This window comes from Mustelus asterias, chromosome 4 (assembly GCF_964213995.1).
Source record: "Mustelus asterias chromosome 4, sMusAst1.hap1.1, whole genome shotgun sequence".
Lineage (NCBI taxonomy): Eukaryota > Metazoa > Chordata > Chondrichthyes > Carcharhiniformes > Triakidae > Mustelus > Mustelus asterias.
This window is the reverse complement of record NC_135804.1, coordinates 3,664,404-3,690,971: the sequence shown is the minus strand read 5'-3', so window position 1 is coordinate 3,690,971 and position 26,568 is coordinate 3,664,404. Positions and strand designations below refer to the sequence as shown.

The following is a 26,568-nucleotide window of genomic DNA, read 5'->3' as shown; positions in this document are numbered from 1 at the left end:
AAGAAATATAGAAACACACATTAAAAGCTTAGAGTCATAGAGGTTCACAGCATGGAAACAGGCCCTTCGGCCTAACTTGTCAATGCCGCCTTTTTCTTAAAACCCCATAGCTAATCCCAATTGCCCGCATTTGGCCCACATCTCTCTATACCCATCGTACCCATGTAACTATCTAAATGCTTTTTAAAAGACAAAATTGTACCCGCCTCTACTACTACCTCTGGCAGCTTGTTCCAGATACTCATCATCCTCTGTGTGAAAAAATTGCTCCTCTGGACACTTTTGTATCTCTCCCCTTAAACCTATGCCCTCTAGTTTTGGACTCCTCTACCTTTGGGAAAAGATATTGACTATCTAGCTGATCTGTGCCCCTCATTATTTTATAGACCTCTATAAGCTCACCCCTCAGCCTTCTGCGCTCCAGAGAAAAAGTGCCAGTCTACCCAGCCCCTCCTTATAATTCAAACCATCAAGTCCGGGTAGCATCTTAGTAAATCTTTTCTGCACTCTTTCTAGTGTAATAATATCCTTTCTACAATAGGGTGACCAGAACTGTGCACAGTATTCCAAGTGTGGCCTTACCAATGTCTTGTACAACTTCAATAAGACGTCCCAACTCCTGTATTCAATGTTCTGACCGATGAAACCAAGCATGCTGAATGCCTTTTTCACCACTCTGTCTATCTGTGACTCCACTTTCAATGAGCTAAGAACATGTACCCCTAGATCTCTTTGTTCTGTAACTCTCCCCAAAGCCCTACCATTAACTGAGTAAGTCTTGTCCTGGTTCAATCTACCAAAATGTATCACCTCGCATTTATCTAAATTAAACTCCACCTGCCATTTGTCAGCCCACTGGCCCAATTGATCAAGATCCTGTTGCAATTGGAGATAACTTTCTTTACTGTCCACTATGCCACCATTCTACACATATATAAAAAAACTGGCTGAAGTGAGTGTTGGTCCTTTACAGGGTGAGGCTGGGTAATTAATAAGGGAAACAAGGAAATGACAGAGACCAGTTAGTCTCACTTCTGTCATTGAGAAAACGCTAGAATCCATTATTAAAGAGCTAGTAACAGGGCATTTAGAAAAGCATAATATTATCAGGCATGGTTTTGTGGAAGGGAAATCATGTATGATGAATCTACTAGAATTCTCTGAGGATGTAACAAGCAAAGAGGATAAAGGGGAACAAGTTGATGTAATGTATTTGGACTTCCAAAAGGTATTCAATAAAGTGCAAAATAAAAGTTTACTGTGCAAGAGTTCATGGTGTTGGGGTGAATTTTAATATGGATGGAAGATTGGTTAATTAACAGAATGCAGAGTCAGGATAAATGGGTCATTTTCAGGGGATCAAACTGTAACTAGTGGAGCACAACAGGGATCAATATAGGAGCCTCAACTATTTACAATTTATATTAATGACATGGACGAAAGAACAAACTGTATTATAGCCAAATTTTCTGATGATACAAAGATATGTAGGAAAACTAGTTGTAAGGAGGATATAGAGTCTGCAAAGGGAATTTGATAAATTAAGTATTAGATGGGTGGCACAGTGGTTAGCACTGCTACCTCACAGCGCCAGGGACCTGGGTTCGATTCCCGGCTTGGGTCAGTCTGTATGTTCTCCACATGGATTTCCTCCGGGTGCTCTGGTTTCCTCCCGCAGTCCAAACGACATGCTGGTTAGGTGCATTTGCCATGCTAAATTCTCCTTCAGTGTACCCAAACAGGCGCCGGAGTGTGGTGACTGGTGGATTTTCACAGTAAGTTCATTGCAGTGTTAATGTAAGCCTATTTGTGACATTAATAAATAAACTTAAATTTAAGTGAGTCAGCAAAAATTTGGCAGACGGAGTATAATATGATAAAATTTGAGGCTGTCAACTTCGGCAGGAATAGAAAAGAATATCATTTAAATTGAGACAGTAGATACTGCAATACAGAGAGATTGGGTGTCCTTGTACATGAATCACAGAACATGAAGATACTAATTAGGAAGGTTAATGGAATGTTGGCCATTAATACAAGGCGTGGAGTATAAAAGTAGGGAGGCATTGCTACAACTGTACAAAACATTGGTGATACCGCATCTATCTGTGATGATATTACAGCATCTGTAGTACTGTGCACAGTTCTGTTCTCCTTACTTAAGGAGGATGTATTTGCATTGGAAGCAATTCAAAGAAGTTTCACAAGGCTGATTCCTGGGATGAAACAGTTATCTCATAAAGAAGCTTGGGCCTGTGCTCATCAGGGTTCAGAAGAGATCGAACTTACTGAAACATATATTATGAAGTGGGGGGGGGGGGGGGGTGGTGGTTGACAGGATAGAATCTAAGAGGATATTTCTTCTCGTAGAGGAATCTACAAGGGGCACAGTTAAAATAAGGGGTCTCCCATTTACATAGAATCATAGAAGATAGGAGCAGGGGGAGGCCATTTGGCCTTTTGAGCCTGCTCTGCCATTCATTAAGATCATGGCTGATCATCCAACACAATAGCCTAATCCTGCTTTTTCCCCATAACCTTTGATCCCATTCGCCCCAAGTGCGATATCCAGCATTGAGTGCATTCAATGTTTTGGCATCAACTACTTCCTGTGGTAATGAATTTCACAGGCTCACCACACTTTGGGTGAAGAAATGTCTCCTCACTTCTTTCCTAAATGGTCTACCTGAATCCTTAAGACAGAGATGAGTATATTTTTTCTTTAAAAGGATTGTTAGTCTTTAGAATTCTCTTCCATGGAGAGCAGTAGAATTTGGCCGTTGAACATATTCAAGGTTGAGTTGACAGATTAAATTATGAAAGGATTATGGCAGACAGGCAGAAAAGGTCACGGCCACAATCCAATGAAACAAGATCTCACTGAATGTTGGAGAAGGCACAATGGGCTGACTGGCCTACTCCTGCTCCTATTCCTTACCTAACCATCTCATTGTTGTGGGATATTGCTGGAGGTTAAGCCCCGTCCAAAAAGGAAGAGAATAAGAAAACAGAAAATTTGGAGAAACCACCCCAAGTCATCTTTGTAAGCTTTCTATGAATAATCATTTGGTAGTACAGGACTTGAGTATTGCTAAAATAAGACATGTCGAAGCTTTTCAACTTGCTCTCATCTGGATATTTTACAAAAATAAGGCAAGAAAATAAGGGGAATTTTGCCTACATATGTTAGTTGTATTGAACTTTGTGCAGAAGGTGGGCATTAACTGGTTCACCTGAATCCCTATAGACACAGACTGAAATTGTAATCATTGGGTTAGGAAACATAAATAAATAAACACAAAAGTATGTAAAGTTTGACTCCAGTTCGACCCTTCACCAACTAGGTTTCTAGAGTAGAACAATATATAATAGTACATGAAAACAAACCACTGTTTAATAACGTGTAAAAGATTCAATATTGTCATAGGAATAAAGAACAACAAAATAAATGCCGCACCATTAGCCGCTGATCTCTGCATTGAATTTTATTCGCTTCAGCTCTTGAATAGGATGAATTAATTGAAGGAATAACAGAATCCTCTTCCCTGTATTCATTTGTTGCATGATTGAAATTGAATTTTCTTTTCTCTGGGGTAAAATCCTGATTTTTTGCCTGTCTTGTTCCACCAGTCCATTTATCCCTTGAATTATCCATGCAAAGTTTATCTAAGGAATGCTGTTCATTGCAATGTTTCAGTGGCACATCTTCCTTCTGTTTCACCATCTGGTCTCTTCCTGTAAGCAATGGCTCACATGACTGAAGCTTCAGGATCACTTGTGAATTTGGTCCTGTAGCTGCTTGGTGTACATTTGTCTCTCCAGCATTCATAACGCTACTTGTCATCTATTATATGATTTAATGCAGAATAAAGTAAGTTTGAGAAACATAATCAGAAATTATTTTTCAACAAATTCATTAGTATCAAACATATACCAGGAATAACAACACATCACTGTTCATCACCTTAACTGTCATTGTCAATATCCTGGAACTCTCCCCAACAGCATTCTGGGTGTACCTACATCTAAAGGACTTTAGAGCTTCAAGAAGGTAACTCCACTGTCTTCTCAAGGGCAACTAGGGATGGGCAATAAACGCTGGCCAGCGATGCTCATATCCCATAAATGATTTTTTAAAAATCAGTCAACTATCATGAGAGCTCAATCTGTGGCATAGTAGATAATCGCAATGGTTGCTGTAGTACTGAGGTCTTTAGAGCAGAAGTTTCCAGAGGTCAATTTCTATTAGTGCTAATCTCAGTCAGTACAGTAGCTGGTATTCTTTCTACAATTGCTTCAGTGTTTCTGAGCTGGTATAGGGGTATAAAACTATCAACTATTGTTCCTATTCCTAGTTACTATCTAGGATTAGAAGTGCTTGCATTGGCAGAGGTTGGACAAGATGGGAACCGGTTAGCTGTGATGCTTCTCCTTTACGTGAAGAGTAGCCACATGGGAAAGATGTCTGACAGTGACTGTGAAACCATAATCCATTTATCAGCACCCTCAGGAGAAATTGAAGAAATCCAAATCGTGCAACACCCACCCCTGAGTTTTTTAAAAAACAAAGTCAAAATGTTTGGAACAGTACAAGTAGCTCCACTACAGGGAGTTATTGTGGCACTGTGGGCAAGTATGGAGCAAAAGCTAGATACCTACAGCGAGGAAGGCGGATAAACCCTAAGAATTATCCCAGATTGCCTCCAAGTGGCAAGTTCATAGCAACACAGGAACTTTCAGAGAAATATCACTTCACACTTTCTCAACATGAGTGGTCATGGGTCTCTGGGAGAGAGGGGAAAAATAAAGAAATGACAGTAACTGGGGAAAGGCTCAAATATACTTTTTGAATATCTCTTAAAGACTTTGCATAATCCTTCACTGACTAAGCCTAATGCTATGAAATCACAAATTAACTCTAGTTAAAAAGGCAGGCATTTAGAGTTAATGACATGTTCATCTCTCTCATGCTGTCAGTTTCAAAAAGTAAAAAAAAAGTAATATCCTCCCATCACTTTAGACAGACTGGGATTGAATCCAATCTCCAGAGATGAAAGATTCATGTACTGATCCACTGCACCAAACAGAATCTGCAGTTCATCATCTTTCTCTGTCCATGCTGCTGAAACATTCATCCATGATTTTCCAGGCTTGAATATTCCAAGGCTTTATTGACCAGCCTCCCTATCTTCCACTCTTCCTAAACCTGAGCTTATCCAAAGCTCTGCTGCTCATGTCCTAACTTGCACAGAGTCCCATTCACCCCACCCCCCCTGTGCTCGTCAACTTATGGCCCACCAATGACTTGAATTTGAAATTCTCAATATTGTGTTCAAATTCCTCCATGTCTCACACCCTCCAAATTTGTGTAACCTCCTTTTGTCCTATAGTCCTCTGTGAACTCTGTGCTCCTCCAATTCTGCACCCTCATACTCTACTGCAGATATCCTCAGCCCCACCATTGGCGGCCATACCTTCAGCTGCCTAGGCCCTAAGTTTTAGAATTACCAAACCCTTGCCAAACCGATCTGCGTCTTAAACTCTTTTAAGACACTCCTTACAAATTTTAAACAACCTTTTAATTTTAAACTGACCTAAAAGTGTCTTTTATGGCTCAGTGTCAAATTTTGGCTGATAAAGCTCCTTGAAGTGTCTTGAGGTGTTTTATTGCACTAAGGATACTCTATATAAATGCAAGTTATTATTTTTTAGAAAAGAAAAAAGTAATTATAGGAAGGAGAACTTAAACAGTTAACCTGTTCTTGCTGTTTTTCTAATGCTTTTATCCTATTTAAAAATTGTTCTGCAAATTTCCAGAAATTGTTCAGGCTGTTGTCCTTTTGATTAGGAATGTCAGATGTAGTAAACGTGTCTCGTCTTGGTTGAACATCCTCCACCAGACTATTCGATAGTTTCTCAGCTTGGAAAGAGACAACAGCAGGTATAAAGGCAAGCATAATAAACCCTAAATATAAAGATATCGGGGGCGATTTTACCAAAACAATTCTAAGTGCCAAATGAGCAGTAAAATGGGAGAGAATCGCACCCATTTTTTGGGGGAGCTCTCAGACTCAATCTTATGCCACTTAGAGAAGAAAATGAGGCAAAGTGTGATTCACGCCAGTAGAGGGAGTGGATGGAGTCTATTCTTGCTGGGAAGCCGGCTACTGACTGCAACGTATGCTATTGCGCATGTGCCTTGATCTCTCAGTATTGTGTACGAATGCATTTTTCTGAATCTAATTACTTAAATATTTTATTTGTCCTCAGAGCCTCCTCAACTGTAACATGTTTAATCATGGTACTAAGTTCCAAAACATTGTAACTGGTATCAGGTCTTGTCTGAGCGTACAGCCAGTTTAACTCTCCAAACAAGCTTCTTAACCCTCTTTGGATGCTGGATTATCTTTCCGTGAAGACCTGATCTAATTTGTCGGAATATGATTAACACTTTCTAGGTATGATTGTTGATTCAAGGTTACTCCCGACCTGTTCCACTAATATCTAACCCTATAGAAAGACTCCTTGAAACCTGATTTCCAATCTTAAATTCCCCTTTTACCAAAACCAAAAATTGTTCAAATTCCACAGAACACCCCGTAGAAAATCGACATGCATCATAAATATGCCTGTGAGTTTCTCTTTGTGATAGAAATTGGACTATTATTTAGTTTTTCTTATGGCTGCAAAATGGACTATTATTTAAATGGTAAAAAATTGCAGCGTGTTGCTGCGCTGAAGGACCGGGGTGTCCTTGTGCAAGAATCACAAGGAGTTGGTTTGCAGGTGCAGCAGGTAATTAAGAAGACAAATGGAATTTTGTCCTTTATTGCCAGAGGGATGGAGTTTAAAAACAGCGAGGTTATGTTGCAGCTGTATAAGGTGCTGGTGAGGCCACACCTGGAGTACTGTGTACAGTTTTGGTCTCCTTACTTGAGAAAGGATATACTGGCACTGGAGGAGGTGCAGAGGAGATTCACTAGGTTCATTCCGTAGTTGAGAGGGTTGGCTTATGAGGAGAGACTGAGTAGACTGGGGGTATACTCTTGGAATTCAGAAGAATGAGGAGAAATCTTACAGAAACAAATAAGATTATGAAGGGAATAGATAAGATAGAAGCAGGGAAATTGTTTCCACTGGCGGGTGAAACTAGAACTAGGGAGCATGGCTTCAAAATAAGGGGAAGCAGATTTAGGACTGAGTTGAGGAGGAACTTCTTCATCCAAAGGGTTTGTGAATCTGTGGAATTCCCTGCCCAGTAAAGCAGTTGAGGCTACCTCATTGAATGTTTTTAAGGCAAGGATATATAAATTTTTGAACAGTAAAGGAATTAAGGGTTATGGTGAGCGGGTGGGTAAGTGGAGCTGAGACCACGAAAAGATCAGCCATGATCTTACTGAATGGCGGAGCAGGCTCGAGGGGCCAGATGGCCTACTCCTGCTCCTAGTTCTTATGTTCTTATATCAGTAGAACATTTCTGCTTTCAGCTGAAGACAACTTACTCTCAGCAAGGCAGACTTAACTGAGGAGTACCATTTTTTCTCAACACATTTTTTGAAATTTCCAGTTTCCTTTCTACATTATTCACTTCTTTAGCTGGTTTCAAAAACATTTCTCTTGAAATTTTTACCCTGCAAAAAATGTGGCTAGATAATGATCAACCTACATTCTCACGTTTCACTAAAAGAGCCAAGAAAATTATATTGATTACTTTTTCTTCCTACTCCAACATCTTGATCACCAAGTCTCTCTTTGAGCCACTAGTCTCACTTTAGATTGTAAGGCCAGAATTCTCCAACCTTTTCTGTGGCTGGAAATTTCCATTCCCTGTTTTCGTCAAACTACAAACCTTAGCAACCCTCTTATCTCTTTCTGGACTATTGCTATGTAACCTCTCCCTTCCATAAACAGAGATTCTATTGCCAATTCATGATCATTTCCTAAGGCACAAGTCACTTCCAGATTCATTATGGGAACTCTCACTACGTTTTCTAGCTCTCCACAGTTTTACCTCATTTTGCCAGTCTATGGATCTTACCTCTTGTCCATCATCTTGAACATTTAGCCAATGTTTGAATTTGCTAGGTGCTTACCCACAATGGTCACATCCCTCCATTCATTGAACCCTTCTACTGCATGTTACCCAACGACCAACTTCTGACAGTGGTCCTCTGTGTAAAATAGCCCCATTCGTACATCCTATCCTGATGAGGCCAGGCCATCAGGAATCAGCGCGTCTCCTGCCAACACTTCAGTGGAAAACTCTGAGGAAAGTACGACCAAGCGTCATAGGCATCACGCGTAACATCCATCAGTGCAGGGACACACCTCGGTGGACGGAATTAACAGACAGGCTTTAGGGTCACCATTTGGTGAGCACCACACAGCTGTTGATTCACATCAGGTAGAGGCAGGAATGTCCAAGAGATCAGGCAGATGGGGGCCCCAGCCAGATGCTGAGCCGCTGAAAAAGTTCTCCCAAAGTCCTGGAGATGCAGAGGCAGAGCTAGGAACTGCAGGACGGGGTGTCAGCAACATTCTGGCAACTGCAAGGCTGCATGGAGGAGTCCCACAGCCTTCAGGCACAGGAGACGACGCCGGCATTGTGTGGCACCCAGGCCAACACTGCAGGGGTGGCAACCGTAATGGAAAGCCTGGGGCAAGAATTTGTAGCCATGGGCAGCAGTGTCCAAGGCATGGCCAAGTCCCTGAGGACCACGGCTGAGGGCTTCAGGAACATGCTCCAGATATAGAGGGCCATGGCTGAGGGCTCTCACACCAACATTGGTGCAATGTTGAGCCTCCAGGACTGGCACCTCCAGGTGACACAGAGGTTTCTGGCGCTCACTCCAGCTGCCCCTCCATCCCATGGAATGTCCCAGGGGCCCACGAGTGCCCCGAGAGAGAAGGAAGCTCTGGAGGCCTTCCTGAGGCCTTCCGAACTCTGCCTTCCAGACACCGGTGCATTTCAAGAACAGTGAGCTGAACCGGGTGGCACGACTACATCCGTGACATCTGAAAGTCGGCCGGGTCCCTCCAAGTCCCAGCCCTCCAGAGGACGCTGGACAAGGGCATCACAGGCAATGGGGTAAGGAAGACAGCAGACTGGCTCCACCTCTGATGTGCATTCTGCCGAGTCACTTGGACGTAGCATTGGACCATGCCTAAGAAGATTTAGGATCACCGAGAGGGCATGGGTGAAGGCAGACACCGTAGTTAGGGATAGGGTAATTGCAGTATAATTAATCAGCATGAAAGAATATTGCACAGTATTTGGCACCAATATGGCGCTAGGCGCAAAACCCGTCTTTGGGCCTGCACATAATTTTCCCGGATTATTGCAATCTGCGCCAGGCACGACACGGCCAGAAAATCATAGGTGTTGTCATCCCTGAACCTAAAGCAAGTAGAATTTCCATATTCCTTGATCTTACTTTTATCTACTACCACATCAATCCAAGTTACATTTCAACCAATCCGTTCCACAAACTGTGGATGTGCAACTCTGTCCAACACAGCACATTTAAATAAATCAATGACTATTACCAAACTGAAGCTTCTTGTGATCAATACAATTCTCTCAGACTGATCAATCTTGTCAGCTTAACCTTTCTGAACCTTCAGTGTCATGAATTGCCTTCGAAAACCCTGTTGCTCCATTTTGGACAATTTACTGCATAATGATATTTCAAATCACATCTGAGACACCTGTTAATTATTCCTCAAGCATTCCTGCAGTTCATTCCTCTGTTATTATTATTATTCCAGACTTGTCATCTGCCAGATCTGCCATAAAATGTCTGTATCCTCAGTTCTTTTGTCTGTGATTCCTGTGTTACAATAAAGTATGCAGTCCTGCGTCCCATATCCGTGCAGTCTTGAAATGCCACAAGCATTGACTCCTCCATCTTTTGTGACACTGCCGAAAGTCTCATTATTTTGAACTGAAGGCCATGGCAAATAACTGCTTTCCCAGGATTTTTTTTAAAGCCTCAGGCATCGGAGAGTCTCCTTCAGAGAATCGAACTCCAGTTAAGGCCGTGACGCTTTTGCATAATCCAACAATTTGAAAGCAAACACTGAACCAGCTATTTCCAAGTTGAATTTCTGCAATTTTGTACATAGTCTGTTAAATTCAATGATATATTCTTCGATGAAATAACCATCTATCTTTCTAAGATTATCAAAGTCTTACCATGCCCTTTCTGCATTTTTAATAGATCATCTTTCTTATAAATTTTATACATAAATTTTAATAGAATATCCAAACTTTTAATGTATATAATGACTTGGAAGAAAACGTAGCTGGTTTGATTAGCAAGTTTGCGGATGATACTAAGATTGCTGGAGTTGCGGATAGTGATGATGACTGTCAGAGAATGCAGCAGGATATGGATAGGCTGGAAAATTGGGCGGAGAAATGGCAGATGGAATTTAAGCTGGACCAATGCGAAGTGATGCATTTTAGTAGATCCAATTCAGGTGGGAACTATAAAATAAATAGCAGAACTATGAGGAGCCTAGACACACAGAGATCTGGGAGTACAGGTCCACAGACCCTTAAAAGTGGCAGCACAGGTGGAAATGGGAGTGAAGAAAGCATATGGCAGGCTTGCCTTCATCCCTGGGGCATCGAGTATAAAAGTTGGTAAATTATGTTACAGTTATATAAAATGTTGGTTAGGCCACATGTGGAATACTATGTCCAATTCTGGTTACCACATTACCAGAAGGACATGGAGGCTTTGGAGGGATTACAGAAAAAGTTTAGCAGGATGTTGCCTGGTATGCAGAGTATTAGCTATGCGGAGAGATTGAATAAACTGGGATTGTTCTCCCTGGAAAGACAGAGGCTGAGGGGCGACCTGATAGAAGTTTATAAAATTATGAGGGGCATAGATAAGGTGAACAGTTGGAAGCCTTTTCCCAGGCAGAAATGACAATTACAAGGGGGCACAAGTTCAAGGTAAGGGGGGGAAAGATTCAGTCGAGATTTACGGGAGAAGTTTTTTACACAGAAGATGGTGGGGGCCTGGAATGCACTGCCAAGTGAGGTGGTTGAGGCAGATACATTAGTGACATTTAAGACTTATCTGAAAGCACACATTAACAGGCAGGGAATAGAGGGATACAGGCAGTTGGTCTAGATAGGACAACGTGAATGGCGCAGGTTTGTTGGGCTGAAGGGCCTGTTCCTCTGCTGGACTGTTCTTTGTTCCTCAGTATCTAACTGACGAGCCACTAGCTCCAAAAACACATTGCATTTGATCCTGCTTTTGTTAAGAAGCAAAGGCCAAACCTTCTGTTTCTTTGGGAAGGATATAACCCGTGTCCACATATCTACTTCATTTTCCACTTTCCATTGATCGTAAGGTTCAGATTCAGACAACATTGCAGGGTGTAGAAATCATACGCTGACACTTTACACTTGGTTTCAACCATTCTTCTCAAAAGTAACTCCAGTTACAATCTTCTGTCTCAAAATATGTTCTTAGTTTCCAATTTTCACCTTTAGGCAACCATTCTGTGGTTGTACATTAAATGGACCAAGATCAGATGAAGTACAAACCAAACACAGCTCTTTTTCTTGCTAGTAGGTTTATTCACAGGATGCAACATCTGTCTCCTAACTAATAATTCAACATCTCAGCTGAAATCAAAACCTTGAATCAAAGAATGCACATCGCTTGTGTGTCTTTAACACATAATCAGCAAACCATTAACAATTGGGAAGGTGACAGTGAGCTGCTTTAATATTGTCGGAGCTATGAATGGAACAGAACACTATCAAATTATCAACAAACAGCTCCAAACCTGACTTCATTAGCAGCTCACACAAGTACTCACTGATATTTGAAGTTCAATATTGTGGATAAGCAGAACATACAACTGCAGAGCAGTGCAGGATCCCATTCTGTTCTGAAATCCACACAAATTCCCGAAAAGGTCATTAGATAATGTTTAAGGTAGGAGCTCCCGCTGAACTGGAGGTGTTGAGGCCAACCGTACTCAATTACTCCTGATAGTTCAATCAGTAAATGTGCTAATTGTGTTAGTATTGATGCAAAGTAACAAAAAATCTGTGTTATTAATCCTCAGTTTGTATCGAGTTACTTTATCTTGATTTATTCAGTATTTGTAGCAATATGGTTGACACTCAACGTCCCTGCAAGGGCAACTAGGGATGGGCAAGAAGTGCTGGCCCAAAAAAAAAATGGTGAGTCTCCTCTAAAGTAATGCTTAAAAACATTAATGCCTTGATTGCTCTCAAACAGTTAATCAAGAGAGGATAACTGTTAGTTGAAACACTAGCCACAAAAAGGCTATGCAGCTTCTTTAATAAGTGCCAGTAGACAGTTTAAGTGGCAATCAGCTATACAACAAGCCTCTGGATGGCCATTCCAAATACTTTGCATTGGTATTCACAAAGGCGAGGGACATGTTGATTGGTGGTGTCTCAGAGGGGAATGTAAACCCTCTAGAGCAAGTCATCATTACGAGTGAGGAAGTGTTAGGTGTATTAAAAAGCATTAAGGTAGACAAATCCCCAGGGCCAGATGGCATCTATCCCAGATTACTGAGGAAGACAAGAGAGGAAATTGCTGGACCTCTAACAGAAATCTTTGTTACCTCGTTGGCCACAGGTGAGGTCCCAGAGGATTGGAGGATAGCCAATGTTGTCCCGTTATTTCCAAAGGGTAGCAAGGATAACCCAGTGATAGTGAAATTGTTGGAGAAGATTCTTAGGGATAGGATCTATACACATTTGGAACTGAATGGTCTTATTAGCGACAGACAGCCTGGTTTTGTACGAGGTCATGTATCACTAATTTGATTGAGCTTTTTGAGGAGGTGACAAAAATGATTGACGAGGGAAGGGCCATGGATGTTGTCCATATGGACATTAGTAAAGCATTTGACAAGGTCTCTCATGGCAGGCTGGTGCAAAAGGTTAAATCTCACGAGATCAGGGGTGAACTAGCTAGATGGATTCAAAACTGGCTTGGCCATAGAAGACAGAGGGTAGCAGTGAAAGGGTGATTTTCTGAATGGAGGTCTGTAACTAGTAGTGTTCCGCAAGGATCAGTGCTGGGACTTCTGTTGCTTGTAATGTATATAAATGACTTGGAAGAAAATGTAGCTGGTCTTATTAGCAAGTTTGTGGATGATACTAAGACTGCTAGGGTTGCAGATAGCGATGAAGATTGTCAGAGAATACAGCAGAATATAGATAGGCTGGAAAATTGGGCGGAGAAATGGCAGATGGAATTTAATCAGGACAAATGCGCGGTGATGCATTTTGGTAGATCCAATTCAGGTGGGAGCTAGAGAATAACTGGCAGAACCATCAGGAGCATAGACACACAGAGAGATCTGGGAGTGCAGGTCCACAGATCCTTAAAAGTGGCAGCACAGGTGGAAAAGGTGGTGAAGAAAGCATATGGCAGGCTTGTCTTCATCGGCTGGGACATCAAGTATAAAAGTTGGCAAATTATGTTACAGTTATATAAAACATTGGTTAGGCCACATTTGGAATACTGTGTCCAATTCTGGTTGCCACACTATCAGAAGGACATGGAGGCTTTGGAGGGAGTACAGAAAAGGTTTAGCAGGATGTTGCCTGGTATGCAGGGTATTAGCTATGCGGAGAGATTGAATAAACTGGGATTGTTCTCCCTGGAAAGACGGAGGCTGAGGAGCAACCTGATAGAAGTTTATAAAGTTATGAAGGGCATAGATAAGGTGAACAGTTGGAAACTTTTTCCCAGGGCAGAAATAACAATTACAAGGGGGCATAAGTTCAAGGTAATTGGGGAAAGGTTCAGTGGACATGTGTGGGGGAAGGTTTTTACACAGAGGGTGGTGGGGGCCTGGAGTGCACTGCCAAGTGAAGTTGCTGAGGCAGACACACTAGTGACATTTATGACTTATCTGGATAGACATATGAACAGGCGGGGATTAGAGGGATACAGCGGTTGGCCTAGATAGGACAACATGATTGGCACAGGCTTGTTGGGCCAAAGGGCCTGTTCCTGTGCTGTACTGCTCTTTGTTCAAATGTTGCCTTTTACTCCTTTATCAAGAGGGCATCATGCGCCAAATGCAGGCTTAATTGATGTTTGAATTTAAAACTCCAAAAGTTGGCCACCTCATCAATGCCTAAAATATTTGGTGAAATTGTTCTCTAAGAGTTAACCACATACTGGCTTCTGGTTGTACCAGTGAAATACCAAAACTACAAATCTAAATAAAGCCTTTAGTAAAGGTTGAAAAGAACATGAATGCTTTTATGTACTTACTGATTGGCTGGCAACTCTGTAGAACAAAGGTGGCTGCTTTCCTTTGCTCCTCATCCTGGGCTTCAGCTACAATTTGGATCATAAGTGGAAGACCATTGCTCTGCAGTAGCTGGTACTGATGTGCCTCTGAAAACAAACATTTTGGTTTTACCCTTTATGTTTACTAACTATTGACAAATACAAATCGCCAAATGTCAAGCAGCATTATAGAAAATAGATAAAAGCAAATGACTGTGGATGCTGGAATCTGAAACCAAAAGAGAAAATGCTGGAAACTCTCAGCAGGTCTGGCAGCATTTCGACTCGAAACGTCAGCTCTTTTCTCTCCTTACAGGTGCTGCCAGGCCTGCTGAGATTTTCCAGCATTTTCTCTTTTGGTTATAAAAAATAAACATTTCCTTAATCTCAACAAATAAAGAAACTTACTTGCTCCACGATTTCATTATTATATTTTACCCCATGGTTCAACAAAGTAATTTTGTTGCTTGGTGTAGTAATATGCCTTGGGCACCTCAAAAAAGAGTCTTGGACATTAATGTTAATTCTAATGCTCCAACTAGCACCCCAGCTGAGATCACTTAACTCTACACAAATCATGGGATTCAATGCAGTGATCATAAATCTGATTAAAAGCAAATTACTGCTCTTTACTCTAAGTCACACACTTTTAAAACTTATCTCACTAGGTAGATTTGGTTGCTCAAACAAAGAACAAATACATTCAACCTCTCCATTTGACCTCATTGCATTTGAGAATTGCATAATAATTTCCACACAACCAAAAGAAAAGAATAAACGGAGAAGATTTGAAAATGCTGGAAATCTTTAACAGTCACAAGATGGTTTCATTTGTTGTTGTAATTCCATAATTCAATGTGGTTGACTCTCAACTGTCCTCAGGCAACTAGGGACGGGCAATAAATGCTGGCCAGCCAACGGTGCCCATGTCCCACAAATGAATATAGTTTTTAGTTTTAAGAATTTAAGTTTTAACTGGAAAAATGTGGGATCTGATTGTGAAATTGATAAATAACCCTGAAGTAAATGCAATTCAAACAAGCTTGGAGTTAATTACAGTTAAATCTTCACAAATTAGAGGGAAATTAACATGTCAACATTACATCTTATGAATCACTTCTCAGCCTTTTGGCTAAGATCAAGTGTAGTTTTGGCATCCTGCACTTCGTTGAAGTCATGAGGTTACACTGAGGCTTTATTTGAAGCAATTTTTTTAAGTGGCATCTCGGCCTTTTGACTAAGATGCAAATGAGATCAAGCCTTGGAAAAGGTGCAATGCCTGCGGAAAAGTGTGAGGTGATTCACTTTGGAAGGAGTAACAGGAATACAGAGTACTGGGCTAATGGTAAGATACTTGGTAGTGTGGATGAACAGAGGGATCTGGGTGTCCATGTGTATAGATCCCTGAAAGTTGGCACCCAGGTTGATAGGGTTGTTAAGAAGGCGTACAGTGTGTTAGCTTTTATTGGTAGAGGGATTGAGTTTCGGAGCCAGGAGGTCATGCTGCAACTGTACAAAACTCTGGTGCGGCCGCATTTGGAGTATTGCGTACAGTTCTGGTCGCCGTATTATAGGAAAGATGTGGAAGTGTTGGAAAGGGTGCAGAGGAGATTTACCAGTGGTATGGTGGGAAAATCGTATGAGGAAAGGCTGAGGGGCTTGAGGTTGTTTTCGTTAGAGAGAAGAAGGTTAAGAGGTGACTTAATAGAGGCATACAAGATGATCAGAGGATTAGATAGGGTGGATAGTGAGAGCCTTTTTCCTCGGATGGTGTTGGCTAGCACGAGGGGACATAGCTTTAAATTGAGGGGTGATAGATATAGGACAGATGTCAGAGGTAGGTTCTTTACTCAGAGAGTAGTAAGGGCGTGGAATGCCCTGCCTGCAGCAGTAGTGGACTCATCAACATTAAGAGCATTCAAATGGTTATTGGATAAACATATGGATGATATTGGAATAGTGTAGATTAGAGGGGCTTTAGATTGGTTCCACTGGTCGGCGCAACATCGAGGGCCAAAAGGCCTGTACTGCGCTGTAATGTTCTATGTTCAATCAACTTGGATCATGTAGATCAAGCCCAAGACAGGAAGTGGTGAGCCTGTCTTGTCAGCTTGGATTGGGAATATCTCACTTGCCGAGACTTTGAATTGGAATTTGATTGGATTGAACTGGATATAAACAAAAAAAAACTAAATGTGACCTAGTTAGATATTTTCATCATTTCACGTGTCTTCAGCCCAAAAAGCTCTTTATCTGCTGATGCTTCATCCTGAGCTATTTTCTTGGTGGTTTTTGTCAATGATGGTTTGTCATTGTCTTCCCATCTCGGGCAGGATAAGGAGGCAGATCTCAAATCTACCTCAGTTGGAGCAGGATAAATAACTTACCAAATTAAAATTACTCATTGTTCACCTTATAGAAGTGATATCTACAAGCCACTGCTCTTCCCAGAGAAGTGATTTATATGCTCACAGTCACACAGTTTTATTTTGTGCGTGAGCAGCATTTCTTGACTACTGAAATTCATCAATTTCAGACAGCAGGGAACATGAACCATAGTCCAAGTTCCTTAATCATTTCCACTTAAGTCCTACGTAATATCTTTTTCACTAGCAAATGGAATCAGCAGTCCATAGTGTATTTACAGATTTTTAGCATTACTATAATAAAATATACAGTCTTTGAAATTATGCTGCATAAGTAGTGATGGACAAGATTTTAACTCATTCAAAAACCAGCCAGTTGCACCATTGGGTTAAAACTGGATGTCATCACTTAGAAACATAAAAAATAGGTACAGCAGAGTAGGCCATTCAGCCCTTTGAGCCTGCTCTGCCATCCATTCTGATCATGGCTGATCATCCAACTTGGTAATCTGTTCCCGCATTCCCCCCATATTCTTTGATCCCTTTAGCTGCAAGAGCTATAATCTAACTCCTTCCTGAAAACATGTTTTGGCCTCAACTGCTTTGTGTAGTAGAGAATACCAAAGACTCATCACTCTCTAAGTGAAGAAATTTCTCCTCATCTCAGTCCTAAATGGTCTGCCTCAAATCCTCAGACTGTGAGCCTGGTTCTGGATTCCCCTGTCATTGGCAACATCCTTATCTGGTATTTTAATGAAAATGTTAACCCAATTATTTTAAACTAGCGAACAGTATGTTGAAATCACAATACCATCATAGAATCCCTACTGTGCAGGAGGCCATTCGGCCCATCGAGTCTGCACTGACCACAATCTCACCCATGCCCTATCCCCACTTAGTTACTCTGCTAATCCCTCTAACCTACCACATCCCAGGACACTAAGGGTTAATTTAACATGTCCAATCAACCTAACCCACACATCTTTGGACTGTGGGAGGAAACCGGAGCACCCGGAGGAAACCCACGCAAACACGGGGAGAACGTGCAAACTCCACACAGACAGTGACCCAAGCCAGGAATCGAACCCAAGTCCCTGGAGCTGTGAGGCAGCAGTGCTAACCACTGTGCCACCGTGCCGTACCAAAACAGTGTAAACATAGAACATACAAGAAAGAAGGAGGAGGAGGCCATTTAGCCCTTCGAGCTTGCTCCGTCATTCATCACAATCATGGCTGATCATCCAACTCAAAGGCCTAATCCTGCTTTTTCCCCAGAACCTTTGATCCCATTCGCCCAAGTGCTGTATCCAGCTGCATCTTGAATACATTCAATGTTTTGGCATCAACTGCATTCTGAGGTAATGAATTGCACAGGCTCACCACTCTTTGGGTGAAGAAATGTCGCCTCAGCTCCATCTTAAAGGGTCTACCCTGAATCCTCAGACTGTAGATGCTGGAAATCTGAAATAAGAACAAAACATGTTGGAAATACTCAAGCAGGTCAGGGAGCATCAGGAACTGGGTTCCAATGAAAGTTCACAGGCCTGAAGCTGTGTCTCTCGCCACAGATGCTGTCAAGCCTGTTGAGTATTTTTAGCATGTTTGTTTTTATTTATTTTAAAATACAAACAGTTTCTTGAATTGCTAATTCAAGATCTGGCATTCTCCCACCTCAACTTCTCCTGCCATTTCCATTTTTCCCTGAAGACCAACTGGAGCACTCAAAGAGAGCAAAGAAAAGAACAAAGAAAAATTACAGCACAGGAACAGGCTCTTCGGCCCTCCAAGCTTGCACCGACCATGCTGCCCGACTGAACTAAAACCCCCTACCTTTTCCGGGAACCATATCCCTCTATTCCCATCCTATTCATGTATTTGTCAAGACACCCCTTAAAAGTCACTATCGTAGCAACTCCCAATACCTCCCCGGCAGCGAGTGCCAGGCACCCACCACCCTTTGTGTAAAAAACTTGCCTCGTACATCTCCTTTAAACCTTGCCCCTCGCACCTTAAATCTATGCTCCCTAGTAATTGACTCTTCCAGCCTGGAAAAAAGCTACTGACTATCCACTCTATCCATGCCCCTCATAATCTTAATCACTCCAGCAGCTTCCTGGGCTGACATCATTTAACTCAGCTAACTAACTCAGTTAACCAACTTATTGGCTCAGTTACACACAACCTTCACCAGATGACCTTTCTGACCAAGACCGCAAGAAACTACAAAGGGTTGTGAACGTAGCCCAGTTCATCACTCAAACCAGCCTCCCATCCATTGACTCCGTCTACACTTCCTGCTAACTCAAAAAAGCAGCCAGTATAACCAAGGACCCCACGCACCGCGGACATACTCTCTTTCCACCCTCTTCCGTCGGGAAAAAAATACAAAAGTCTGAGAACATGTACCAACTGACTTCAGAACAGCTTCTTCCTTGCTGCTTTCAGACCTTTGAATGGTCCTATCACTCATTAAGCTGATTTTTCTCTACACCCTATTTGTAACTGCAACATTACATTCTGCACCTCTGCCTTCTTTCTCTCCTCTGTACTCTATGAGCGGCATGTTTTGTCTGTATAGTGCGCAAGAAACAATACTTTTCACTGTATGCTAATACATGTGACAATAACAAATCAAATAGTACCGGAGGTGGCAAATAACGTATTTATCCATTAAGCCATTGGGTAATTGACTCCTTTAATGTTAACAAGGGAATCAGAGATCCAATCATAACAAATTTATTTTTAAAGTGTTGGGTCCATGTGACACAAAATCCAAAAGGTTTGCCATATTTAAACACTAACTTTCCACTGAACCAAAAGATGGCTGCTACCCGTTGTAGGATCACAGAATTAGCCTTTTGTTCTGGAAGCTACCAACATGAGTTGCAAGCACAAAATAATTCCCCTCTCAGTCAATGGAATCTCTGTGCAGACACCTTGTAATCAATGAAAGCAGAGGAAGTGCAGATGAACTGGCTCCCCAACCAGGACTATCATAAAAGAGAGAGATCGAAACTCATTATGCCTTGCTAACAGATCTGTTAACAGACTCTCACATCTGCCACTGTCCAGGTCCACTTCAAAAGGAGAATATTGAGAGAACAATGGTCAGAAGCACAGAAACTGCTTGTAAAGCTGCAATTAACCATTAACAGGTTATGCCACATGGCCCAAGCTGTAGGCGAGAATGGGTTAATGAACTTTGTAATACTTAGAGATTTGTAACAGGCATTGTAGAACTTGTTTTCGTGTCTGTAGAACTTGTTTTCGTGTATCCAAGAATAGATAAGCGAAGCAGCTGTCCTTGCTGCTGTATATAAGCTCATGCTTTTCCCAGCTAATTGTGTTCAGGAATGTGGCTAACCCAGCTAGAATCCATTTTGTGTTCTTTTATATTATGTACCTTTGTTGAACACTGTGGAGCTTACATGTATGCCTTCTCTGATCGTATAATAATAGATTCATATATATTCATTATATACTATTCATCCTTACCGATATAAATTGTTATATAGGCCCCTGTATTTCACTTAACTTGTTTATGCAAACTTATAATCTTGTATGCTGGATAAACAAGCCACAGGTGCCCACATAGAGGCGACAAAACAGACAGCCTTGGGATGGCCACAATTACACGGACTACACGAAGGACGGAATCGTTGAGGCAGCAATAATGGTGAGAAAATGCGGACGTGACCAGGGGTGAAAATATATGTATAAATATTTGTTCTTAACCTGCATTCGGCGAGAAGTCTGGAGACCGCGTTAGGGATCGGACTTCTCCCGCAAGCTTGTGAAAATAAACTACTGTACTTTGATTCACAACTAGTCTTAGAGGTACTACAACACAAGCCTCTGGTTTTTTCAACAGTTTTAACGATAGATTTTCGGCCTCACAGGCAGACTGCTGTTTTAACATCAACTGCAAAGGACTCTAGCAGCCCGTAGTCAGTTACCATCTCTCATCACCATGGGTGACATTTTACAGCCAGCACCACCAGCGGCGACCTCCCGCTACAGATTCTCCAATGATGGAGGATACAACAACAGGAAAACCCACTGACAGTATCAGGACCGGTAGATCCCGCCACTGGCCAATGGTGAGCTGCCGCCGCAAAACACATCACATGGGGGAAGTAAATCCTGCCCCATGAAACATGTTTGATTTTAAAAATATCTGATCATGCCTGCCAACCAGTCTAAGCACAGAAAGCGTGCGGCAGCACCGTTTGTTTCAAGGGTTTTCATGCTGTCACCTCCAACCAGAAACTCATTGGGACCGAACCAAACCATGAAGGCAAACACATTCTGGACTTTGACTTCTTGGACTCTGGACATCATGAGAACTGATATTAATTTCTGTGGTTCTTCCCCTGTTACTATCCATTGTTGTAAAACTCTTTTTCTATTCTCACCCGCTGCCATTCCCCCCCCCCCCCCCACCCCCCGCCCCCCTCCACCCCCCCCCCCCCCCCCTCCACCTCATGTGCGTGGGTGTGAAAGGAACTAACCTTCTGAGTTAACCATAACTTAAGTTTGCTACGGGTTAGTAGTAGATTGGATCACATAGCTAAGGATTTAGGAAAAAATTGCCACTGGAAATTACAACATAATTCAGAACATCCTCTGCTTATGAACAGTTGATGAGAGGAAAGATGCACTGTTTGCCTGTCTCTCTACAATCCTTAACAAAATAAACACATTATCAGAATTGGTCAGTTTACATTTGCATTACTGTGAAAGGATTCCACAGGCTGATTTATAAGATTGCAAGAAACCTTTGAAACCTGATAATTAAGCTGGAATTTGAGAAAACTTCTCATTTTCAATCTTCTTATATGGTTGTAAAGCACAAATCAGAGAATATCTCAAAGACAGTTCTAAGTTGCTTTGGGTGGGGAAACTGCTTTTGAATAGAGTACGTGTGCTTTACAGGGGTGTAAACATCATTTAGTTTCCTGCTGATCTGTGTATTGGCCCAGCACTGTCTGAGGCGAATTTGGAAAGAAGTACCAGATGAAGTTGACCAGACGCAACTGTTGTATGTTACCAGGCAACCCTATAATAAACTATTCAAAATCACAATATTCCTTTAGCTGAGCTGGAACAGGGATTCTTCTAACTTCTATATTTGAAATTGGTAAAGTATTCAGCAATAAGTAACAATATATTAAGTGCATTTTGAAAGGTTACAAGCATGGTCGGTGCAGGCTTGGAGGGCCGAAGGGACTGTTCCTGTGCTGTAATTTTCTTTGTTCTTTCTTCTTTGTTCATATCTGCAAACTAGGCTCTCCATTGCATTCAGTATGACTTAAACTTGTGATTTCTAAATTAGTCTATGAAGCAGTCTTCAGTGGAATATGCTATATGTTTCTAAAGTATTTTATGCAGCTCTGAAGAATGTGGCTAAAAGCAAATTACTGGGGATGCTGGAATCTGAAACCAAAAGAGAAAATGCTGGAAAATCTCAGGGGGTCAAAGCTTTGACAAAGGGTCATCTGAACTCGAAACGTCAGCTCTTTTCTCTCCTTACAGATGCTGCTAGACCTGCTGAGATTTTCCAGCGTTTTCTCTTTTGGTGGCTGAAGAATGTGGCTCCTCCTCGTCTTTTCCTTGATTTCCTATAGAATCCAAGGTAATTTCTTCACTTCAAAGTGCACATACATAGTATATTGCTACTTGGGCAGCAACTGGGTGGTTTCAAATGACTGTGGGACTTATCCCAGTGTCCTTATGGATAGCAGAAGTAAACATGTTCCTAGGTTTAGTCTCTAACTAGTGCCGAGGGCACTACTAGTGTCTTCAGAAGATTAAGGAATGGGGGAAATAGTTTGGTGTTCCTGTTCATCAATAAAGTTTTCTACTGGTGGAGATTAACAGGAAAATCATAAACAACTATGTTTTCCTTGTAGGAATGAACTAAATGGATTAAGTGAAATCACTGCTCCAATCTAGTAATAAAGAAGTAGAGGTGGGTGTTGGGTTCCACAAGGCTATGTATGCCCCTTGAACTTTGAAAATTTCAACGGACTGAAAATTTTGCAATTTAAAATGAGACAGAACAACTACTTAAAAATGCAAGGTCATCTTCCAAGATGAAGGTGAAAACAAACAAGTCATTCACAGGGAAACATTTTCTATAATTCAAAGACCCATCAAAACCCGTCACTGTCCAAGGAAGAGACATTAAAATGCAAAGCACTGGACATGAAACAATGGCTACCACAAAACTGCTTGGAAATACACAATGGGTTAAGTATAACCGGCCAGCTATTGCAGAGAGGTTACAAGAAAGTTTACAGCACAGGAAACAGGCTGAAAGCTGGGCTCTCTCTTTCTTGGAACAAGTGTATTGCCCAGTTCGGAAGCCAATATTACCAGAATCCTACCAGCAAACCAACATCTTGTAATAATTGCAACATCAGTTGAGGGTGGCCTGGGAATGGTCTGGGGTGGGGGAGGGAGGGCATGATTGGGCCGTGGGGGCATCACTGCAGGGGTCCCAGGCTGGCCAGCAAATGGGAGGCTGACAGTTCGAGTCCACTGTGCATGCGCAGAGGCCCGCTGGTTTCAGCCTCCTGGGTGGGAATAGGTCCCGCCCCCTTAAATCTAATGATATTCACGCTAGTGACAATTGCAATGCAGAGTGTGGGAGATTCTAGACTGAACCTCCCTGAAAAACCAGCGTGAATTATTCCAGCTTTCCCGCTAATTCAATACCTAGAATTTTATTTGGGAGAATTCTGTCTCCAATTGCCTCATTACAGGAGGGATGTGGAAATGATTGAAAGGGTGCAGAGAAGATTTACAAGGATGTTGCCTGGATTGGTTGGCATGCCTTATGAGGATAGGCTGAGGGAGCTTGGTCTTTTCTCCTTGGAGAGACAAAGGATGAGAGGTGACCTGATAGAGGTGTACAAGATGTTGAGAGGTATAGATCGGGTGGATTCTCGGAGGCTTTTTCCCAGGGCTTTCATGGCTGCTATGAGAGGACACAGGTTTAAGGTGCTGGGGAGTAGGTACAGAGGAGATGTCAGGGGTAGGTTTTTCACTCAGAGGGTGGTGGGTGAATGGAATCGGCTGCCGTCAGTGGTGGTGAAGGCAAACTCGATAGGGTCTTTTAAGAGACTTCTGGATGAGTACATGGGACTTAATAGGATTGAGGGTTATAGGTAAGCCTATATATAAGCCTAGGTAGGTAGGGACATGACCGGCGCAACTTGTGGGCCGAAGGGCCTGTTTGTGCTGTATTCTTTCTATGTTCTAATCTTTGAAATGCTGGACAACTTGGAGATCTTTATTTCAAATTTTATGACAAGCATGGAGAATTCTCAGCCTTCAGTTTCATTTCACTTTAAGCCTTGTGCTGAAATGCACTGAGCTCATTATTAGATGAAAGAGGATTCCAAATATGAAGATTCAAATGCTTTGTTAGCACAATCCCTGTTACTTACCACATCCGTCAGTGCAGTGCCCAATAGCAAGAATAATGCCCAATTTACTGCTTATGTCGAGACCATTCTGTATCAACAGTGCCAGAAGCTTGGGTACGATTAAGTATTCCGACAAGCAGGAAGCCGCAGGAGCTGTCAAAAATAAGCCTGTCAGATATATTTTCCCTTTAAAAAGGCATTTCCTTTTGATATTAAAAGGATAGAATGTGAATATAGAATCATAATAAAATGTTCACCTTGGAACAAAACTTTTGCATGGTGCTTCAATTTTCAGGGTATACTAGTCAAAATAATAAGTAACCAACCCTGTTCTCTTTAGCTGAGGTGAAAATCCTCTGTGCTCTCACAGAATAGATTTGACCTATGTTGTACAATATTGATAGGCCAAACTCTAATTAATTAGAAAGCAATAATTTATGAACAAAATGGTATGACATACAAGTTTGAAATTAGATAAAACTTAAAACAGTCCTTTAAAAAATTTGAATACATTTAGGGCTGGATTTATGCTTCCTCCACGGATAAGTATAAAGGCTGGAGGATACTGCATCCATCTGCCCTTTGCAATGTTACCAGCGTGCAAGGGTTTCAGTCCTGAAGGAGTCCTTGCAGATCATGAGGACTGCACTGACCCTTAGCTCCAAGTGCATAGCCTCAACTATTCAGAGAGTGGTGACTCTCAAGGAGTGCAGCTTCAGGAACAGAATGAGGGGTTCCTGGGGTTGCGCTCGGACCTACGAGCCCTCACACAGGCACTGACCTCAGGAGATCACTGTCAGTATGGAAGAAGGATGCGGCACCCAGTCTCTCAGATGGGTGCCCATTCTTCTGTGGTGGACAGGGAGGTCCAGGTGCATGAACTAAGCTAGTCTTCTCACACAGTGCCCTGGACGATAGCAGGAGCTCCTCTGCATCTCTGCCAGTCACTGCGCCATTCTTAGAGTCTGCGATGACTGAGGAGTGTCCAGCCATGTCATTGAGCGCACTTCCCAGGAGAAGGCTACCCACTGGCCAGAGGTCATCTATGCCAACTGAACATCAGTCATCAACCTGCCTCTAATGCCGCTGTAAGCGAAAGGGGGGTAAGGTTGACATATAGACGTAGCACCCGCAAATGTAAGCTTAAGACACAGTGAGCACAGAATGGGTTTGCACTGGAAGCTTATGTTTTGTTTTCATATCACTAGTGCTTTGAACTATTTTGATTGCAAGTTTTTGTTTTGTTTCACATTAATGTTATGATAAATTACTGCTTGTACACAAGCTATGAGTATCCCATGTATTGGTATTTGCCTCATCAAGGACTGTTGAGAAATGTTAGCGTCTTCAAACTTTATTTCTGAGGCACTGATGCCACATTGTGAGGTGGTGCCCATGACTCAGACTGAAGGCATGCCTCGCCAGCCTAGCTATTAGAAGGTTGAATCAAAGCCCCATATCCCTGCCTCCCTGAAGGTTCCTCGTTTCAGCCTCTTCATCCTTGCCATCTGCCTGCCCAGGCTCTGCATCTGCGCCTTCATTGGATTCTTCCTCCAAGGCAGGTGAACCTGCCTCAGTGTCCTCCTGGTCCAGTGGTTCCGCCCTACAGAGAGCAAAATTGTGAAGAGCACATTGATGATAAATGACAACTTGCTCTGGCGGATATTGTAGGACATCCCCGAAGCGGTCCAGGCATCGGAACCTCATCTTCATCAGGCCTATTGTCCTGTCCATCACCGCCCTTGTGGATACCTAGCAACAGTGTATCTCTCCCCTGCCTCTGTCCTTGGGTACTTGAGAGACGTCATTAGCCACCTTTTCATAGAATGAATCATAGAATCCTTACAATGCAGAAAAGGCCATTCAGCCCATTGAGTCTGCACCGGCTCTTTGACAGTATCTTACCCAGGCTCTATCCCCCATCCTATCCTACTCCTACCCTACTGATACAAGTCAAGTTAGATACTTCAAGGTGTTCTATGAAGCTCACCTGACCTGTAACGTTTTACGTTGAATTTGGCTAGGATGAGCATGAGAGGTTTCACTTCAGGTATGATTTAGCTGACCCGCGTGGAGCTTTTATCAAAAACAAAGTTTAATTAAGAATATTGTTGACATGTTTAGCAAGACAATTAGCAAGAACTTTTAACAATTACAAACAAGAAACACAGCAACCACGATGATGTATAACTCTTAAGGAAATATCTCTAATGTGTTCCAACCAAAGCCAACATTCAATGCACAAATCCCTCCAAATAAGCACAATACAGCATAGGTGAATGCTCGCTTGTTACAGAAATTCAGCGTCCTGGGTTGAATGCTGAAAATCCCTTGTGAAGAAACTCAGAAGAGGTTGTAGTCGAATCTTTTTCCCAAAACACAGCTTCTTTAAGGCAGGATGGCAATAAGCCTCTCCTTCAGCTAACATAATAGTTTCAGAACCAAACAAAA

At 42.1% G+C, this 26,568-nt stretch overlaps 1 protein-coding gene across 1 annotated transcript in view; it reads right to left on the bottom strand.

Moving 5' to 3' along the window:
* Positions 1 to 26,568, bottom strand: part of terb1 (telomere repeat binding bouquet formation protein 1) — a 128,521-nt gene that overhangs the window by 71,914 nt on the left and 30,039 nt on the right. The window contains exons 10-12 of the mRNA XM_078210448.1: positions 24,139 to 24,270; positions 14,301 to 14,426; positions 5,757 to 5,920 (exon numbers count right to left, since the gene is read on the bottom strand). Coding sequence (XP_078066574.1) covers positions 5,757 to 5,920; positions 14,301 to 14,426; positions 24,139 to 24,270 — 422 coding nt within the window. The remainder of the gene's footprint in view (positions 1 to 5,756; positions 5,921 to 14,300; positions 14,427 to 24,138; positions 24,271 to 26,568) is intronic.